Raw genomic sequence first — 14,942 nt, forward strand, 5'->3', positions numbered from 1 at the left:
TAAATCGTGGCGTGCTGGTTTACATAGGATACAATCGCCAGAATACATCAAAACACCAATGACATAGGAAACTGCGATAGGCATTCAACAATAGATGACGTATTTAGCACATTTACCAGGATTCGGCGATTGATGACGTAGTAAACAATGACATTTCGTATGCATCAATTGATGACGTATTTAAACACAATTAATGGGATTCAACTATGGATGTCGTAGTAGACAAAGACCAGAATATATCAATTGATGACGTATTTTTAACAATTATCGAGATTCAATGCAGTAAACAAAGGAAGGAATACATCAACTGATGACGTTTAACACAATAACCGGGATTCTGCGATTGATGACGTATTAAACAACGATGTTTTAAGCATCATAATCCAACCACTTGTACAGATTTATAAGTGATCATAACAAAACCGTGTAATAAATATATGTAAAAAAAATATTACAAACTTTTCTGTCTGCAAACAGGGGACATAACTCTCGCTGATATTACATTAGTCATCGTGCATGAAAAATCCCTAAATTACAATTAATGCTACTAAGCTTGGATTAAAAAGTCTTCCGCTTCCTTAGATACGATGACCGGAAGATATCGTTAGCATAGGGGTTAGGTATCGGAGATATTCTAACTATGTATATGTGTGTATATTTTGGACGTTGTAACACAGTTAACAAAAGGCAGATTTTGACTCGTGCCCTGTCCCAGCCTGTCTAGCCATTATATCACCAAGACATCCCAAACAGAATGTGTGGAAGCTGTACTGAAAGACAGCAGGAATTTTCTCGGCAAGATCATTGTGACAAATTGTCTAATTACGTAATATGATCAACGTACATACATACGATTTTGGGGACTACTTGACCATGTTCAAAATTATATTTTTTATGTAGATATATTTTTTGCATTTAACTCGTGTTTTTAATCAAATTACATTTTATTGCAACCACACATACATTTAACACTTTTTTCAAAATAAATTTTCTTCTCTTTAATCATACAATTCCTCATTCACAACGTGGCCGAGATGTACCGGTAGACTATTTTCCTCGGAGTGTGACGTGCAATTGTTTTCGTTGCGATCACATTTATGTTTAGTGTCTAGAGTGCAAAACATACCTAGATTTATGTAAAACTTTTTTATATTTTAATCACCATCTTAAATACAACAACTTGGGATAGTTTTTTGTCCGTTATAAAGGGCCTTCGGCGTCCATCGGCCAAAGGGATTATCGAGACACCTAAATTTACACCACCGCGCTCAATTTTACTTTATATACCTTTGTATTTGTTTTATGTTCTGTGTATGTGATATAATCTATGTAACACTTGTGTCTCGATAAAGGGGCAGGTTGCCTCGAAATTTGACAATTCGCTTGTCCGTACCGTTGTTATTACTTCATTGATCATAAGTGTACTTTGATTTTTTTTAAAATTTGAATTGTTAGATTTAAGTCAGGAAAGATCCGTAAAACTGGGGATAGGATCAGTTATTGACAAAACAAATGATAACAGATATTAAAAAGAGCTTTAACTAGATATTTTTATAATAATAATCTGCATGTACAGAATACACCATGTAAGCAGACATGGTATGTACAAAAATATATTTGTGTTAGCACGGTAACCCAGCTCAGAGACTGCAGCTTGTTATTTGTTGTACATATCTTATAAACAAAACACAACAGAGAAAAGAAATGTTGTCAAATGGTCATTCATTAAATGACAGGAACATTTCAAATACAACCATGATATTAATCACTGTTGTTATATAATATATAGATCTGAATGACATTAACTTCAGTCTATATGTACAACAAAAAGATGGGGTACAAATTATCGGCACCGATGTGGGGCGCAAGATACATATGCATAGAGGGATACATGATATGTATTTGTATTTGTATAAACGGATTGGTTTTTAAATACACAAAGTGGACGGAAATAGTATATAAGTATGTTCATAGTCGGTACTGATACTGAAGTCAGCGACATTGTTTTCCTCTTTATTTAAGTACCATACAAAGTTTAATTAGTTCAACTGAATTTATATCGGTTATATATATCAAGAAGAATATATATATATATATATAATAAAAAAAATTAATTTAAATTCGCTGATAAGTCGAAGAATAAAAACGTGTTCAAAAGGCACGCTCAAGTGTATTGAACTTATCTCGTAACTGACATCAGTTGTCTATTGCAATTTTTATGTCGTTAAATCAGATGTTGAATAATTGTTTTTTATCTTTTACACTTTGTACTTTCTAAGCTCATATGCAGTTCTTCCTAACACTCTTACCAACTAATTAATATTTACAAGGATTATAATGAGGTGTGAGATGACGTCACTGCGTGTTGTGTATTCGTAAGGAGTGTTTATCAAGCTATGGTGAATCAGTGATACGACAAAAAGCAGATTTTATTTCCCGGGATTTGTGTTGTTAAGTATAAGATACTTGACAAACAACGACAGTCTTCGTATCTCGATTTACATAGGACGATCATTTTAACCTCGTGTTTTATTTCCTGGTCTATGTTAGCGTTCACTCACATGACATGGACTCACCATATCCGATGTTTACTTTGAAAAGTAAAGTATCTGCTTGGCACTGAAGGAAGGCCGGTTTCTCGATCAGGTACGTGACACATAAAAGTACGTCTGCTTTCGAAGTAAATAAGACATTATTCTCCAGGGAAGCAGACATAACTAAACACACTGGCTGTTGATGTGAGTTCATTAACACCATAGATACCATGTGTGCAAGCTCCAGTTCAGCGAGGAAATCAAGGGCTGAATTCGAACGCCACGGTAACGTAATATCATACTCCTCAGTAATATTGTATATATATAGCCTTTACATTATGTTACAAGAGAACACAAGTTTTAAACACCATGACACACCACAGGGATGTATAGGGTTACATATATAAAGGGCAGCCTTGAGTGAGGAAGACATTCCGATCAGTATCAGAAGTGTCTTAGTAGCGGTTTTTTGTCAACCCCAAGTTAGGCTAGCTGTCATTGTTTTTTAAGTAGTATTTGCTTCTATGGTTGATAGAATGCAATTACAGTGTCTTGGAAATTTTTGTTGAGTATTATTGTCATTTGTGTTTTTAAGTCATGGCTTTGACTCTTTGATATATATAATAAATTTAATGTCAACATTTTGGTGGCCAGCCATTTTCATTCAATTTTGTTGTCTGCGTTTTCAATTTTGTTAAGACCACTTTCTGCAAAAGTGGTCTTTTGGTCTTAATTGAGGTTATGACCACAAAGAACCGTAACTCTGTTTAAAATAAAGAGTATATATATCATAAAGTAATGTACATGTATATTATTCAACAATAATAACTAATAATAATAAACTAAAATGTTGAATTTTATGAAATGCATGTAAAAAAGACAAAATTGCTGAATTGACAGAAGAATAATGATGTTTTCACAATAAATTTGCAAACACATAATCTTTATCAGTGTATCACTCAGTACAACACATTTTTTTTTACTTAAAAAAAAGAGTCCAGTGCACAATATTGCGAAGAGCTACGGATCTGGACAGCCTCCCCTTTCATACGTCCTTTTATAGCGATACCTCGTTTCGTTTCCGTGGTTTCGTCTTTGCTTGATAAAGTTCATCGGAGTTTTGTGACAGAGAAAATGTGTCGTAAAAAAAATGGAACACATACACGTTTTTTATTGTTCAAACGATATCGAGAGTGCAACATTGCTACAAAAACAGTTAAAAACCCTCGACAACGTGTGCGCGTGCAAACCAAAGAATATCGGCCGAAACGACTACATAATTCACTTTTGGGTATGCATGGCTTCTAAGGTGTTTATATACCTACCGATCTATCAATATATAATTAACAAACAACAGATCGCTATTAAAACGTGTCTAGCACGCGGTTTCGGACGGGTAGGCCAAGTTAATCCGATAACGATGTTTACTTCGTTTAACGCCACCTGGTGACAGGGTCGGTAACCCGTGACGAAAACAATAGTCGTGAATGACACACGTTCGCGGTTCACTGCCCAACAGGTTAACTTTAATCACTGGTCAGACCGTGGTCGTAATTGTGAGGTCAATTATCGTTAATAAGTGGTCATTGGGACTGTAGGAAGTGGTCGTTATACGGAATAGAGGGGTGGTCGTAATACTGAAGCGACCAATACAAAGATATATAGTGGAAAAAAACGGGACTGAAAAAAAGTGCCCGTAATAGCGGGGTGGTCGTAATTTTGAGGTGGTCGTTAGGTGAGGTTTCACTGTATATATATATATACCTAAATTTACACCACCGTTCTCGATTAAAGTTGATCTGTTTTATGTTAGCTGTATGTGATGGAATTGATGTAATATTTGTGTCTTTATAAATGGACAGATTGCAATCTTTTGGGTCGCAAGTGGTAGACACTGCTGGTAGCCTTTTAGTTTTTTTAATCCCCAAGGTTTGCCTTAACTTGCATGCCATTCATTCGAATAGCAATTCAGAATACACATATGTACTTAACATTTTCTGATTTATGAATATTACGAAATTCATTTAATTAAAGGGATTGTACATCTCCTTGTAGAAGATTTGGACTTTCCTTTCGATCACTTTGGGTTTTCCTTGTTTGGCAAGAAAATTGAATTCTTTATTGTGTTTTAGATCTATGAAAAAATATGCCTATGGCTCAATATGGATTCAAATGTCATCAACACATGATGATAGCTAGTTCCCTAAAACTTACAATGGTATGAATCTTTCCTGAATGAATGAAGGACTTACTGGTAGAATATTTATTCTTATTGACTAAGAAGGTCGCCCTTTCAGATGGAATGAAATCGATCGGGCCTAATGGCATGTTTATCATTGATATCATCAGCACTTAAGAATGGATTTTTTTTTTCAAAATAACAAATTAGTTATATGTTATAAACAAATTAGTTATATGTTATAAACAAACTTTGTTTTTGTGCGTGCATAAAATGTTGCGCAAACCTCATTGTCATTGTTACCAGTTTATGATTTGATATACATTGCTAAGATATAATCTAGAGAGTAGAAATAGCAAGCATGCACTTTCAACAATGACAAATTTCCACCAAGCTATTTGATATGTGAATTTTTCTTTTTTGGATAGCAACATCCTTTTTGCACCCTAACCTAATTTCAATGAATTTAACCTTATATTACTGTAAGATTTTGTTAACATGTCGGTATTTTCTTTGATATTTTTCAGGATATTCTCTCCGATTTCGATTTCTGATCCTAATGAATATCATCACAACGAGAAAGGCATCCATGTCAGTACAAAATTGTACGATGTGTTTGGTTGTGGTATACACCTTTGTCATATTGGCAGGACTTGATGTTTCTCATGCTACAACCACTAAACCGAAAACAGGGACAAACAACGTAATGATTTCAAACGGAAGTTCATCTGGACAAGGGGACAACCCTACTTTACCATCAGATGCAGAGACCGACAATTTCTTGAAACCTAAAAATTGTACACGGATAAAAATGTGAGAAAATTACTGACTTGAATATTTTACAAATATTGATGAATGAACCATCACTGATAACGTTAAATTCCCTAGTTAATCAGCCTACTGTATTTCTAGAACATTCAATTTGTGAAAATGTGAAAATACATCGTCAAATGTCATTGTTGGCGTTGTATTACTGGTAAGTCAAGAATATTATGTAAATGTTTATATCTTGTTGCGAACATGTGTCAACATAATCAAAAGCATGAAATGTTTTGTTATACATAAAAGACCGTGACATAAAAAAAAACTATTTCTGTGAGACAAATGATTTAATCTGATCACAAGATGATATGTATAAAGTGTTTAATCGTCTAGTTTCGTCGTACAAATTATGAATATAATGATATCAATGATACACAGATGTAGATTTTTTTATCAATTCAGGACGTCCGCTACCTTTCAAGGGTCGTATATTGGCTCTTGTGTTTCACAGAAGAAAACCTGCACCTCTTTTCTGATTTTTTGGAAAAAATGTCGTCAGAAGGATGTGTGAGTATTATTCCGCAGTTTAAATATCTAAATTTAACTATATATAAAACTTATAAATACTTATGTCATTAGTTCAACTGAGTACACTTTGTACATATATGGAACTCAGTTTAAAGCTAAAAAAAAAGACCATACGATTAAAATAAAAACCAACCGGCATTACTTAAAAAAAGCAATAACAACGAAAACACCAACATGTTAACAAAATAAAAACGTAACACAGATTCGAAAAAAGACTGGGACAAATATAAACATAACGATTTACAATGACACTTCTCAAGAATTGAAAGGACAGCAAAACTAGTTGTTACGAAATGGTAAACGTCTTCTTCTCCAAGTACACCCACACATTTCGTTGATAAAATTCAATGTGCTAGCAAAGATCTCATATAGATAAGTATTTATGGAAAATCAATCATGACTGCATTAAAGAACAGCCGTCATGGATCGTTGTTATACTTGAATATATTCTGAGCGCTTTTATGTATTTTCAGGACTACTACGTGTTTGAAATATCAAATAAAAACCAAGACAGTAACTTCTATGGAAGCTACGTGCTGTGAAGGTTTCGTGCCTTACAATGATACCGCCGCGTTTTGTATTAAAGGTACGAATAATGCAAGTTGTTGAAAAATGATGGAATGAAATATAAAATAGCATGAAGTTTTCAATTTACGTATCATCCAAATCCCCACGATAGTGTTCAGTTGGAATTAGTAAAGGGATTAAAAAAAATAGAAAAACAATTTGTTTCAAGTATGAGGAAAGCTGTTGAAGGAACATTTTAGTATAATGGTTTGTGAGGATAAGTACAGGAAATGATTTACAATTTAACCTGCAATTGGAATAATTTTGTACCATTGAAGAACGGATATGAATACACCAGCTACATTCGAGATGATTTGAAAGTTACCTTTTCCAAAGCGAAATAATTATTTGGCGATAATGATGTCTTGCATATGTTATATTTATCTACACAACTCGATAAGTACGTAATAAATAATCTTCCTTATTCATGAAAACAAAACCCCTTCAAGTTTTGTTGAAACGATTGAATATCTAAAATAGATCGAATGGATTCTCCTTTTTGAATTTTGTCAATTAGTGTAGTCAAAGAGAATTAAATATCCTTTACTCATTATCAATATCCTTTACTCGACATTATCTATGTCTTTCCTATTTTCACATCGGTGTTCCTAACAGTTTCCTTATTTTCATTCGTACAGAACTAACACAAATATGGATTTCTGACATTTATATAAAACACATTTATTTTCATGATAAATTTAATTATCTTTTATGAAGGATGTGAAACTGGTAAATATGGAGAAAACTGCACTCTTGACTGTAACTGTACGGGCAATACCCGACCAGATTGTGATTTGACTTCAGGCCAATGTAAATGTACGGAAGGTTGGACAGGACCAAATTGTACTGATGGTAAGAAATCATAATTACGCTTCTCGATTGTTAGTGGCCTTTTTGCAACATATTTGATGGCACAGAAAACATTGTAGGCAATTTCAGACATTTTGCAGTTCTTAAACTATTCAATCAAAGCAATCCTTTTTTTTCTATATCAATTTTCAATTACAAGGAGATAAAAAAAATAAAATAGTAGAAAATGGTTCTATCGTGCAGAAATGGTTTTCAATTTGATGCAAAACATGTAGTGAAATCGTCATAACATTATTCCGATTTTTAAAACTTTTATCTATGGTGACAAACTGATAAAACAAAATAAAACCAAATGTATTTTCAGTTTGTGACGAAGGGTTTTACGGTTACAAATGTGAGAACACGTGTCCATGTGAGAACAATAGCACGTGTAATCACGTGAATGGAACATGCAACTGCACATCTCCGGGATGGACAGGTGACACGTGTAATACAGGTATTTGTTATTTATAAACCGCTTTGTATTCATCACATTTTATCATAGTAGATACACTTTGATGTGATTTTCAAAGCACATGACTATACAAATCCTATTAGTACCTCAATACGGTATCGCCTAAGGCGTCGCCTGTGGTGAGACACCATCTTGCCCTGAATTTGGTATTTTGTAACACTTTGTATAATGGTAAATGGTAATATGAGGGCGTTACAACATAACATCATATCTTACGGTACAATCTCGTGGGAGTTACTTGATTGGTAGTGATTTCAGGTTTAATAGAACAACAGAAAAATCGTAACGAAATATGCTTTGTCATGATTAATATCAATATGGCTAGATAGTTCCTAACTTCAAATATCAAGTATATATAAACATTAACTTTTTAAAAGCACACCAATACATGTTTCAGATGAGTAAATAAAATTTGTCTTGATATCGTTCATAAAGGAAAACAGTATTCTTCCTGTGGCCAAAGACAGCCCTGTATTTATCTGTTATAGAGATATCAACAGCGCAGACATCACTGCGGTCCGGATATCTTTCTCATTGTACAGTCAATGTATCCTTGTTTTGATGTACTGTACTAATATGACTAATTAGGGAAATAAATCCAGAAACGGCACCATCCGGAAATTTGAGTGGGATTCTAAATTATTTTTCGTACGAAAAAAAGTTCTTCCAGGCCACCAATATTTATGTTCAAATCAGACATCGATAAACCGAAGTGGCAGAACATAAAAAAATGAGAGGGGGTGGTGTGATATCTATCACTATGTTGTCTATCACTTCAGGGTGTGTGATGTGACTTTGAGTAATATCAACTTATGGAAATTTCCGAGTTTTCACACAAAAACGGTATTATCAGTAGTAAACATATGATAAATACTTAATATCAATCATGTCTCTATTACAGTATGTCCAGAAGGTCAGTACGGATATTACTGTGAACAAAAGTGTTCCTGTCCCACAAATGCAACTTGCGATCCCCGTACTGGAGAATGCCAGTGTATTGCGGGTTTAACAGGTGTCAATTGCACAGAAGGTAATGCGTGATTCTATCATCTGACAATTTTCTGTTTCTTTAAGTGACTATACAATATATATTATTATCGGTACATTGTTCGTGCAATTATTCAATTTAATAGGTCTGTGCGTGCAGACATTCGGCATTAAATACTTCGTAATAAAATAAAGAATGGCATTACATTAAGACAATTTGTGTGTCCACTACATGGTATCTGTCATGTTTATATTTGTATGGATGGATGGTTGAATTGATGGATGTATATGTGTGTGTGAGAGAGGTCATATACATATGAATGCATGCGTGTGTATATGTGTATCTACTTGTGAATGTATATATATGTTGCTATTATCATCAGTAAAGGAAAATATATTATTTATTCAATGTTAATCACTTAATTCATTTCCATTCATTTAAGTCTGTGATGATGAGCATTTTGGTGTCGACTGTCAACAGAAATGCACGTGTGTTGCAAACAATACGCGTGCATGTGATGCTATAACTGGAAAATGTTATTGTACAGCTGGATGGACAGATCGTGATTGTTCAGAATGTAAGATATTAAAAGGATTTCAATGTTGATTTTGGTAAACCACCTTGGTGAGGTCATAATGGTTTAGAAAATTTACTTGATAATTAACCAAATTATCAAGTTCATTATAAATAAACAGATCACCAAGTTCATTATAAATAAACAGATCACCAAGCTCATTATAATTAAATACCACTCACTATGATATACTGACGACGATTATAAAGTAACAATTCATGATGGTGTTTATTATCCTTCCTGCTGAATTAATCATGCAGTTCCCAAGTACGATAGACTTTCAACAGTACAAAATGTCGTAACTACTAGGGGAAATATTGAAATAAAAATGACCCCTGTTTACAAACTCATTATCGCTAAAAATGCTTCGTTTTATGACATTATATTATATGCTCTATACCTGTACGAGGACCACATCGTCAAGAGAGAAGTTTTAAATTTCAATTATTCATTTCACAAACTATGGCTATTTGTGTTTGCTTATAAAGTGTTAAGTAACAACAAGCGGCGTAACTTCAACATACATTTTGACCTCTCGTATGAATATAATACGGTGTTGGATCAAGGAAGTAAAACCCAGGTGTATGTTATAAGAGAAACCATTGTTATAATTTTGTGTACCATGCGCTGTTTTTTTCTGTGTATACAATAAAAGTCATTTAAAAGTTCCTATATATCAAATAATCACTATCAAAACTTTAATTTATAAAACAATGATACATTGTAATATGACAATTTTGACAAGTAATAAAAATTCTAATTCAGAATAGATGAAGAGCTAATACAGAAATCATATTTTTTCTACATTTTGGATTCCTTGTTGGAAGATATTGAAAATCTTATTCCACTAATGTCTATGGCTTTCACGTGGTTTTTATAATTTGCTTAAAACATTATTAATATTTAAGAGTTAATTAAATAAATCCCTCCTTGAACGTTGTTAAACGTAGAACGAATATTGTTATCTAGAACAAACTTGTACATTAATCAAAAGAAAACTGGGACATGTCAAAAATAACCGAAGGTATTATTTCCAGGTCATTATAAAAATATTTGATACATTATGGGTGATTAAAACATTTCGGCCTAGATGGTGTAGAGTGTTATCAAAGAGAGTTGTAGTCATTATCAATTATTGTTTTTGTTCATCGTAATATTATCGATTAAATTTCAGACTGTGAGCCTGGGACATACGGAGTCAATTGTCAGAAACTATGTAACTGTACAGACGCCGAGGCATGTCATCCAGTGAATGGTGAATGCATTTCAAGTACGTTTTGCAAACATCTACATTAAATACGATTTTTTTTATCGTGTAAACCTGATTTAAAAAGAATTCCAAAAAGAAATCTGATGTAAAATGAAATGCGATCTTCAAGAAATTTATACTTTCAAATGAATACCTGTTGAAATACATTTATTAATTAGTATACCATATTTCGTTTTTCATTTCGTTGATTATTCAATTACTTGAGTAATTAACACCTTATTGTTACTCAGAAATGTAAATAAGCATTGGTCGTTCTTCAAAACCAAAAATACATCATTCAGCGCAGTATCTCGTTAACAGGTTTGTAGACCTGGCACTACTGTACAAACTGTAGGATTCGAAATTATCAAAAATGTTGTTACAAAATTTTCGAAAGGACTTTAATTGTACCTTATAGTTTGAGGCGATAGTGTAATACCTGACATTTTTATCATAGTTATATGAAAGAAATGTGGTAGTAGCTTCTATCATTGATGTCATTTATTCAAAGAAACAAATCTTCTCAAAAATAAAGGAAATATGATTTGTGCTCTTGCTAAACAAATAAATCTTCAACACATGAATATTTTCACATTTCCTCGGGTCAGAGGTATCAGGAATAAGTTATCTAAGTCAACTATCGTTGATTTTTATAGTCCTTTTCGTGTTTATTTCCTATAGGATTTTTGTGTAGTGTAAATGGAACCTCTAACTGTGATCCTTCACTAGGAAAAAATGATTGCACAGGTATCCGACGGAACACATCATTGGAATTACTACAAGGACCAATCCGTGTCATCCTACGTAACCCAGAAGGTAACATTATTGGTACTATGAGGTAGATTTTTTTATTGATAGTATCATGCCGTCTAAGCTACTTAATACTGATGTTTTTGTCATTATGTAGTCTGTTGATTACTAAAATTATGTTACATTAACATGTGTATTTTAGTAATAACAAAGACTTTGGCTAAGCATATCATATTGATACTTGGCACGTTTTTACAAAAACCTTGTTTTCCTTTTGAAAACGTGACATTACGTACTTGGATTGACCAAGATTTACATGGAGGGTGTCGGTTCTTTAATTGAATTTAAGTTTGGTTAATGACAATGTTTCTATATTTGATTTTTATTAATGTTTTTTTAATGTTTTTGGATGAAATTCGATATCAATATCTTTTGTAAAAAGTGTTTAAATGTCATTAATGAAACTGCATATATCGATCACTTAAAATTTCAGATATATGTGACTCTGTCAACAACCAAACCGAATTTTGCAGTCCAAGTAATAATTCTGTTCTTTGTGAATGCTTTGATGGAAGGACCGGATATTCATGTGAAAAACGTAAGTGATTTGAAAATTGAATGAAAGACTACTGTCACATTACATAATAACGGAAGAAATTGTCCCTTAAGATGATATATTATGCAGCTAAATCTAGATGAATTATTTCGATGTGTTATATATTGCTCACGACTATATTTGACGTTATGTTGTTCCGAGTAAATAGGTCGATATATCGATTTATATATTGCTATAAAATTGGAAACATTTTTTATTATTAAAGCATAATTGCTTTCATATCTTCAGACGCTTTACCATTAGTTTTGCTTCCTCGGTAGACCTACATAGTTGCCCACATGGTAACACAATATGGCGTAATTAATAATGGCTTGATAAAAAAAAAAAAAAAACACACACACACACACACACATATATATATATATATATAGTGACTTTCGTGGGGTATTCATCTTTTTAAGACCTTTTCTGTGAGGTCTTGAAAATTAATGAGGTATATATAGGACATTGTAATTATTTTGTAACTCAAATAGGAGTAACGCTTTGCGTATCGTACATTTACATATTTATATATATATTGGGTAATACCGTTATAGATCTTATTAAATTAAAATATAATATTACGTCATAATGTAGGTTACCATGTAACGTACATGTGACATAAATACAATTACCTGAAGATAAACGAAATGCTTGAAGAACTTTAGTGATTGTGATTTGGAATTAGAGTTGCTGTTAATTTTTTGTTCTTATATCTATATATATAACTTTAAAAAAAACTGTGATTTCAACCGTTATGTTTAAATACATATATGAATGTGTAGCTTTGAGACTTGATGACTGTATGCGTATTTTTTCTCTGGGTTTATGATAGTAAATAAATTTACTAATTTTGATATCCTCATATCGTTTTTAGAAACAAAACAATTTAAGATATCATATGTTGGTATTAGAAATGTGATATTGCATGTGTCTTCTTATAAAAGAGCATGCCAATGGCAATTACGGTACCAAATGTCAGCATGCATGTACGTGTAACGAAAACCATACTATTGGATGTAATGTGGTGACTGGGGCATGTGAATTAGGGTTAGGCTGGACCGGTGTAAACTGTGATGATGGTGAGTTCACTTGTGATAACCGAGAAAAGTTCACTATAAGAATTGTAAAAATTAAGATAACAAATTACAGCATGATGTAAAGCACTGTGTTTTCAAAAATGATCGGTTTTAATTTCTGTCAACAATATTTTGAAAAAAAACGGTTCTTTTAACCCCCGCCAATGCATGAACTTTAAAATATTAACAGAAAGAATATTTTTCATGGTACAAACTTGACAGTGTTGTGTACTGATATAACAATGAAACATTAATGAATACATGATTACAAGAATGTGATTTTTTTTTAGAAAAATATGTGAGAAACTAGTTATGTTATTTGTAGGCTATGATATCATTAAGTAAATTTCAAAGAAGTCTCAATGGTAAGTATAAACACGGTATTCAAAATACTGATAAAAATTTCAACCCAGAGCTGGTGTAATCCCCCATCTAACGAGCAATGGGTGAATGATAATTGTGTTTTCAACCTATTGGCGCTCTTACATTTGTGTAGTGAGTATATAATGTACATCATTTGTATGGCTGAAGGTCTTCCATCTTGACCAAAAGGCTAGAAAAATCACACTTTTACACGTCTGAAATGATATAAACAGTTACATGTAGGTGTCGGCGATACATTAATCATTTAAAAACTTTGGACCTAAGTGATTGTTAGATAAGTTACTTATAGACGTCTATAGTGAGTATTATTGCAAATAATTTTCAAGTTTCAAGTTATAGATAGTGCCAAACGTAATGTCTAAATTAAACACTGATTTAACACTACCTCTTACTGTTGAACAGTTTGCCCTTCCGGTGCGTACGGAAAAGGATGTGGTAAGAAATGCGATTGTGATGACGGCGCGAAATGCGACAGAGTCGATGGTCGGTGTTTGGATGCGGGGAAAAGTACGTTGTCACATCCGGTCGCAATGAAAATCTATATCATTATTTGAAGATGTGTTGGATATATTTGAATATATATGCATTTGAATTTTTGAGTGTGTTGTTTAATTGTGTTCCTATTGTACAATCTGCGAGATTTTAGGTGAGCTACACTATTGGTGAACTTTTGGTTCCCGAATTTGCTGTAAAATTGCATGCCACATTTTGATTCATTTGAATAGTGGCACGGTTCAACACATCGACATGTGCTTCATGTTATTACTGACTTATCAGATATATATATATATATATGAAAATAACCACTCCATCTGGATTTTGACTTTCATTTCGATCTCTTTCGGTTTTCCTCGGTCGCCTCCTTGTCTTCCGCAACATATTCATAAAATGATAATCTGTTTGGTTAAAATTGAAGCATGAGCCATAATGATTATCAAACATATTGAATTTATTTTTCCACAAGTTTAGATATTTCCTAATGGATTTGTAATAGTTTTCACCGTCTTCTTTAAAATGCATATTTTGAAATCCAACAGATGAAGATAAGGATTAATCTTGACAATACAAATGTGTGTATAATTATTTCACCTGATGTAACTATTTTCATCGGTTGTATTTTAGGTGTGAAACAGACGTCGGACCAAAACGCAACCAACATGGGATTAGTATTTGGCACAGTTATACCAAGTGTCTTTGTCATCATAGTCATTGTGGGTGTGGCCTTGTATAAAGGCAGAGTTTTCAGCAACATTAAAAACTCGACAAAGTAAGTGCTGATTCTGTATCTCGTGTTACTTGAACCAATTCTGGTGTACAATTACACAAAATGTCTACCATATCAATGAAATTCTCCTCACAACATTCGAAA

At 32.9% G+C, this 14,942-nt stretch overlaps 1 protein-coding gene across 1 annotated transcript; it reads left to right on the forward strand.

The window, feature by feature from the left end:
- Positions 1-2,559: 2,559 nt before the first annotated feature.
- On the forward strand, positions 2,560-14,840 carry LOC132563355 (multiple epidermal growth factor-like domains protein 11; the record flags this gene model as incomplete). Its single annotated transcript, XM_060228116.1, has 13 exons — positions 2,560-2,646; positions 5,241-5,526; positions 5,938-6,042; positions 6,537-6,649; positions 7,348-7,482; positions 7,805-7,936; positions 8,856-8,984; positions 9,385-9,519; positions 10,691-10,786; positions 11,447-11,581; positions 12,009-12,113; positions 13,976-14,080; positions 14,696-14,840. Coding segments are annotated over exons 2-13 (1,589 nt in total), but the record flags the coding sequence as incomplete, so codon positions are not given.
- Positions 14,841-14,942: the final 102 nt, after the last annotated feature.

The sequence above is a fragment of the Ylistrum balloti genome, unplaced genomic scaffold (assembly GCF_031769215.1).
Source record: "Ylistrum balloti isolate Yb309-2 unplaced genomic scaffold, AGI_CSIRO_Ybal_v1 Utg371686, whole genome shotgun sequence".
NCBI classification, from domain to species: Eukaryota; Metazoa; Mollusca; class Bivalvia; order Pectinida; family Pectinidae; genus Ylistrum; species Ylistrum balloti.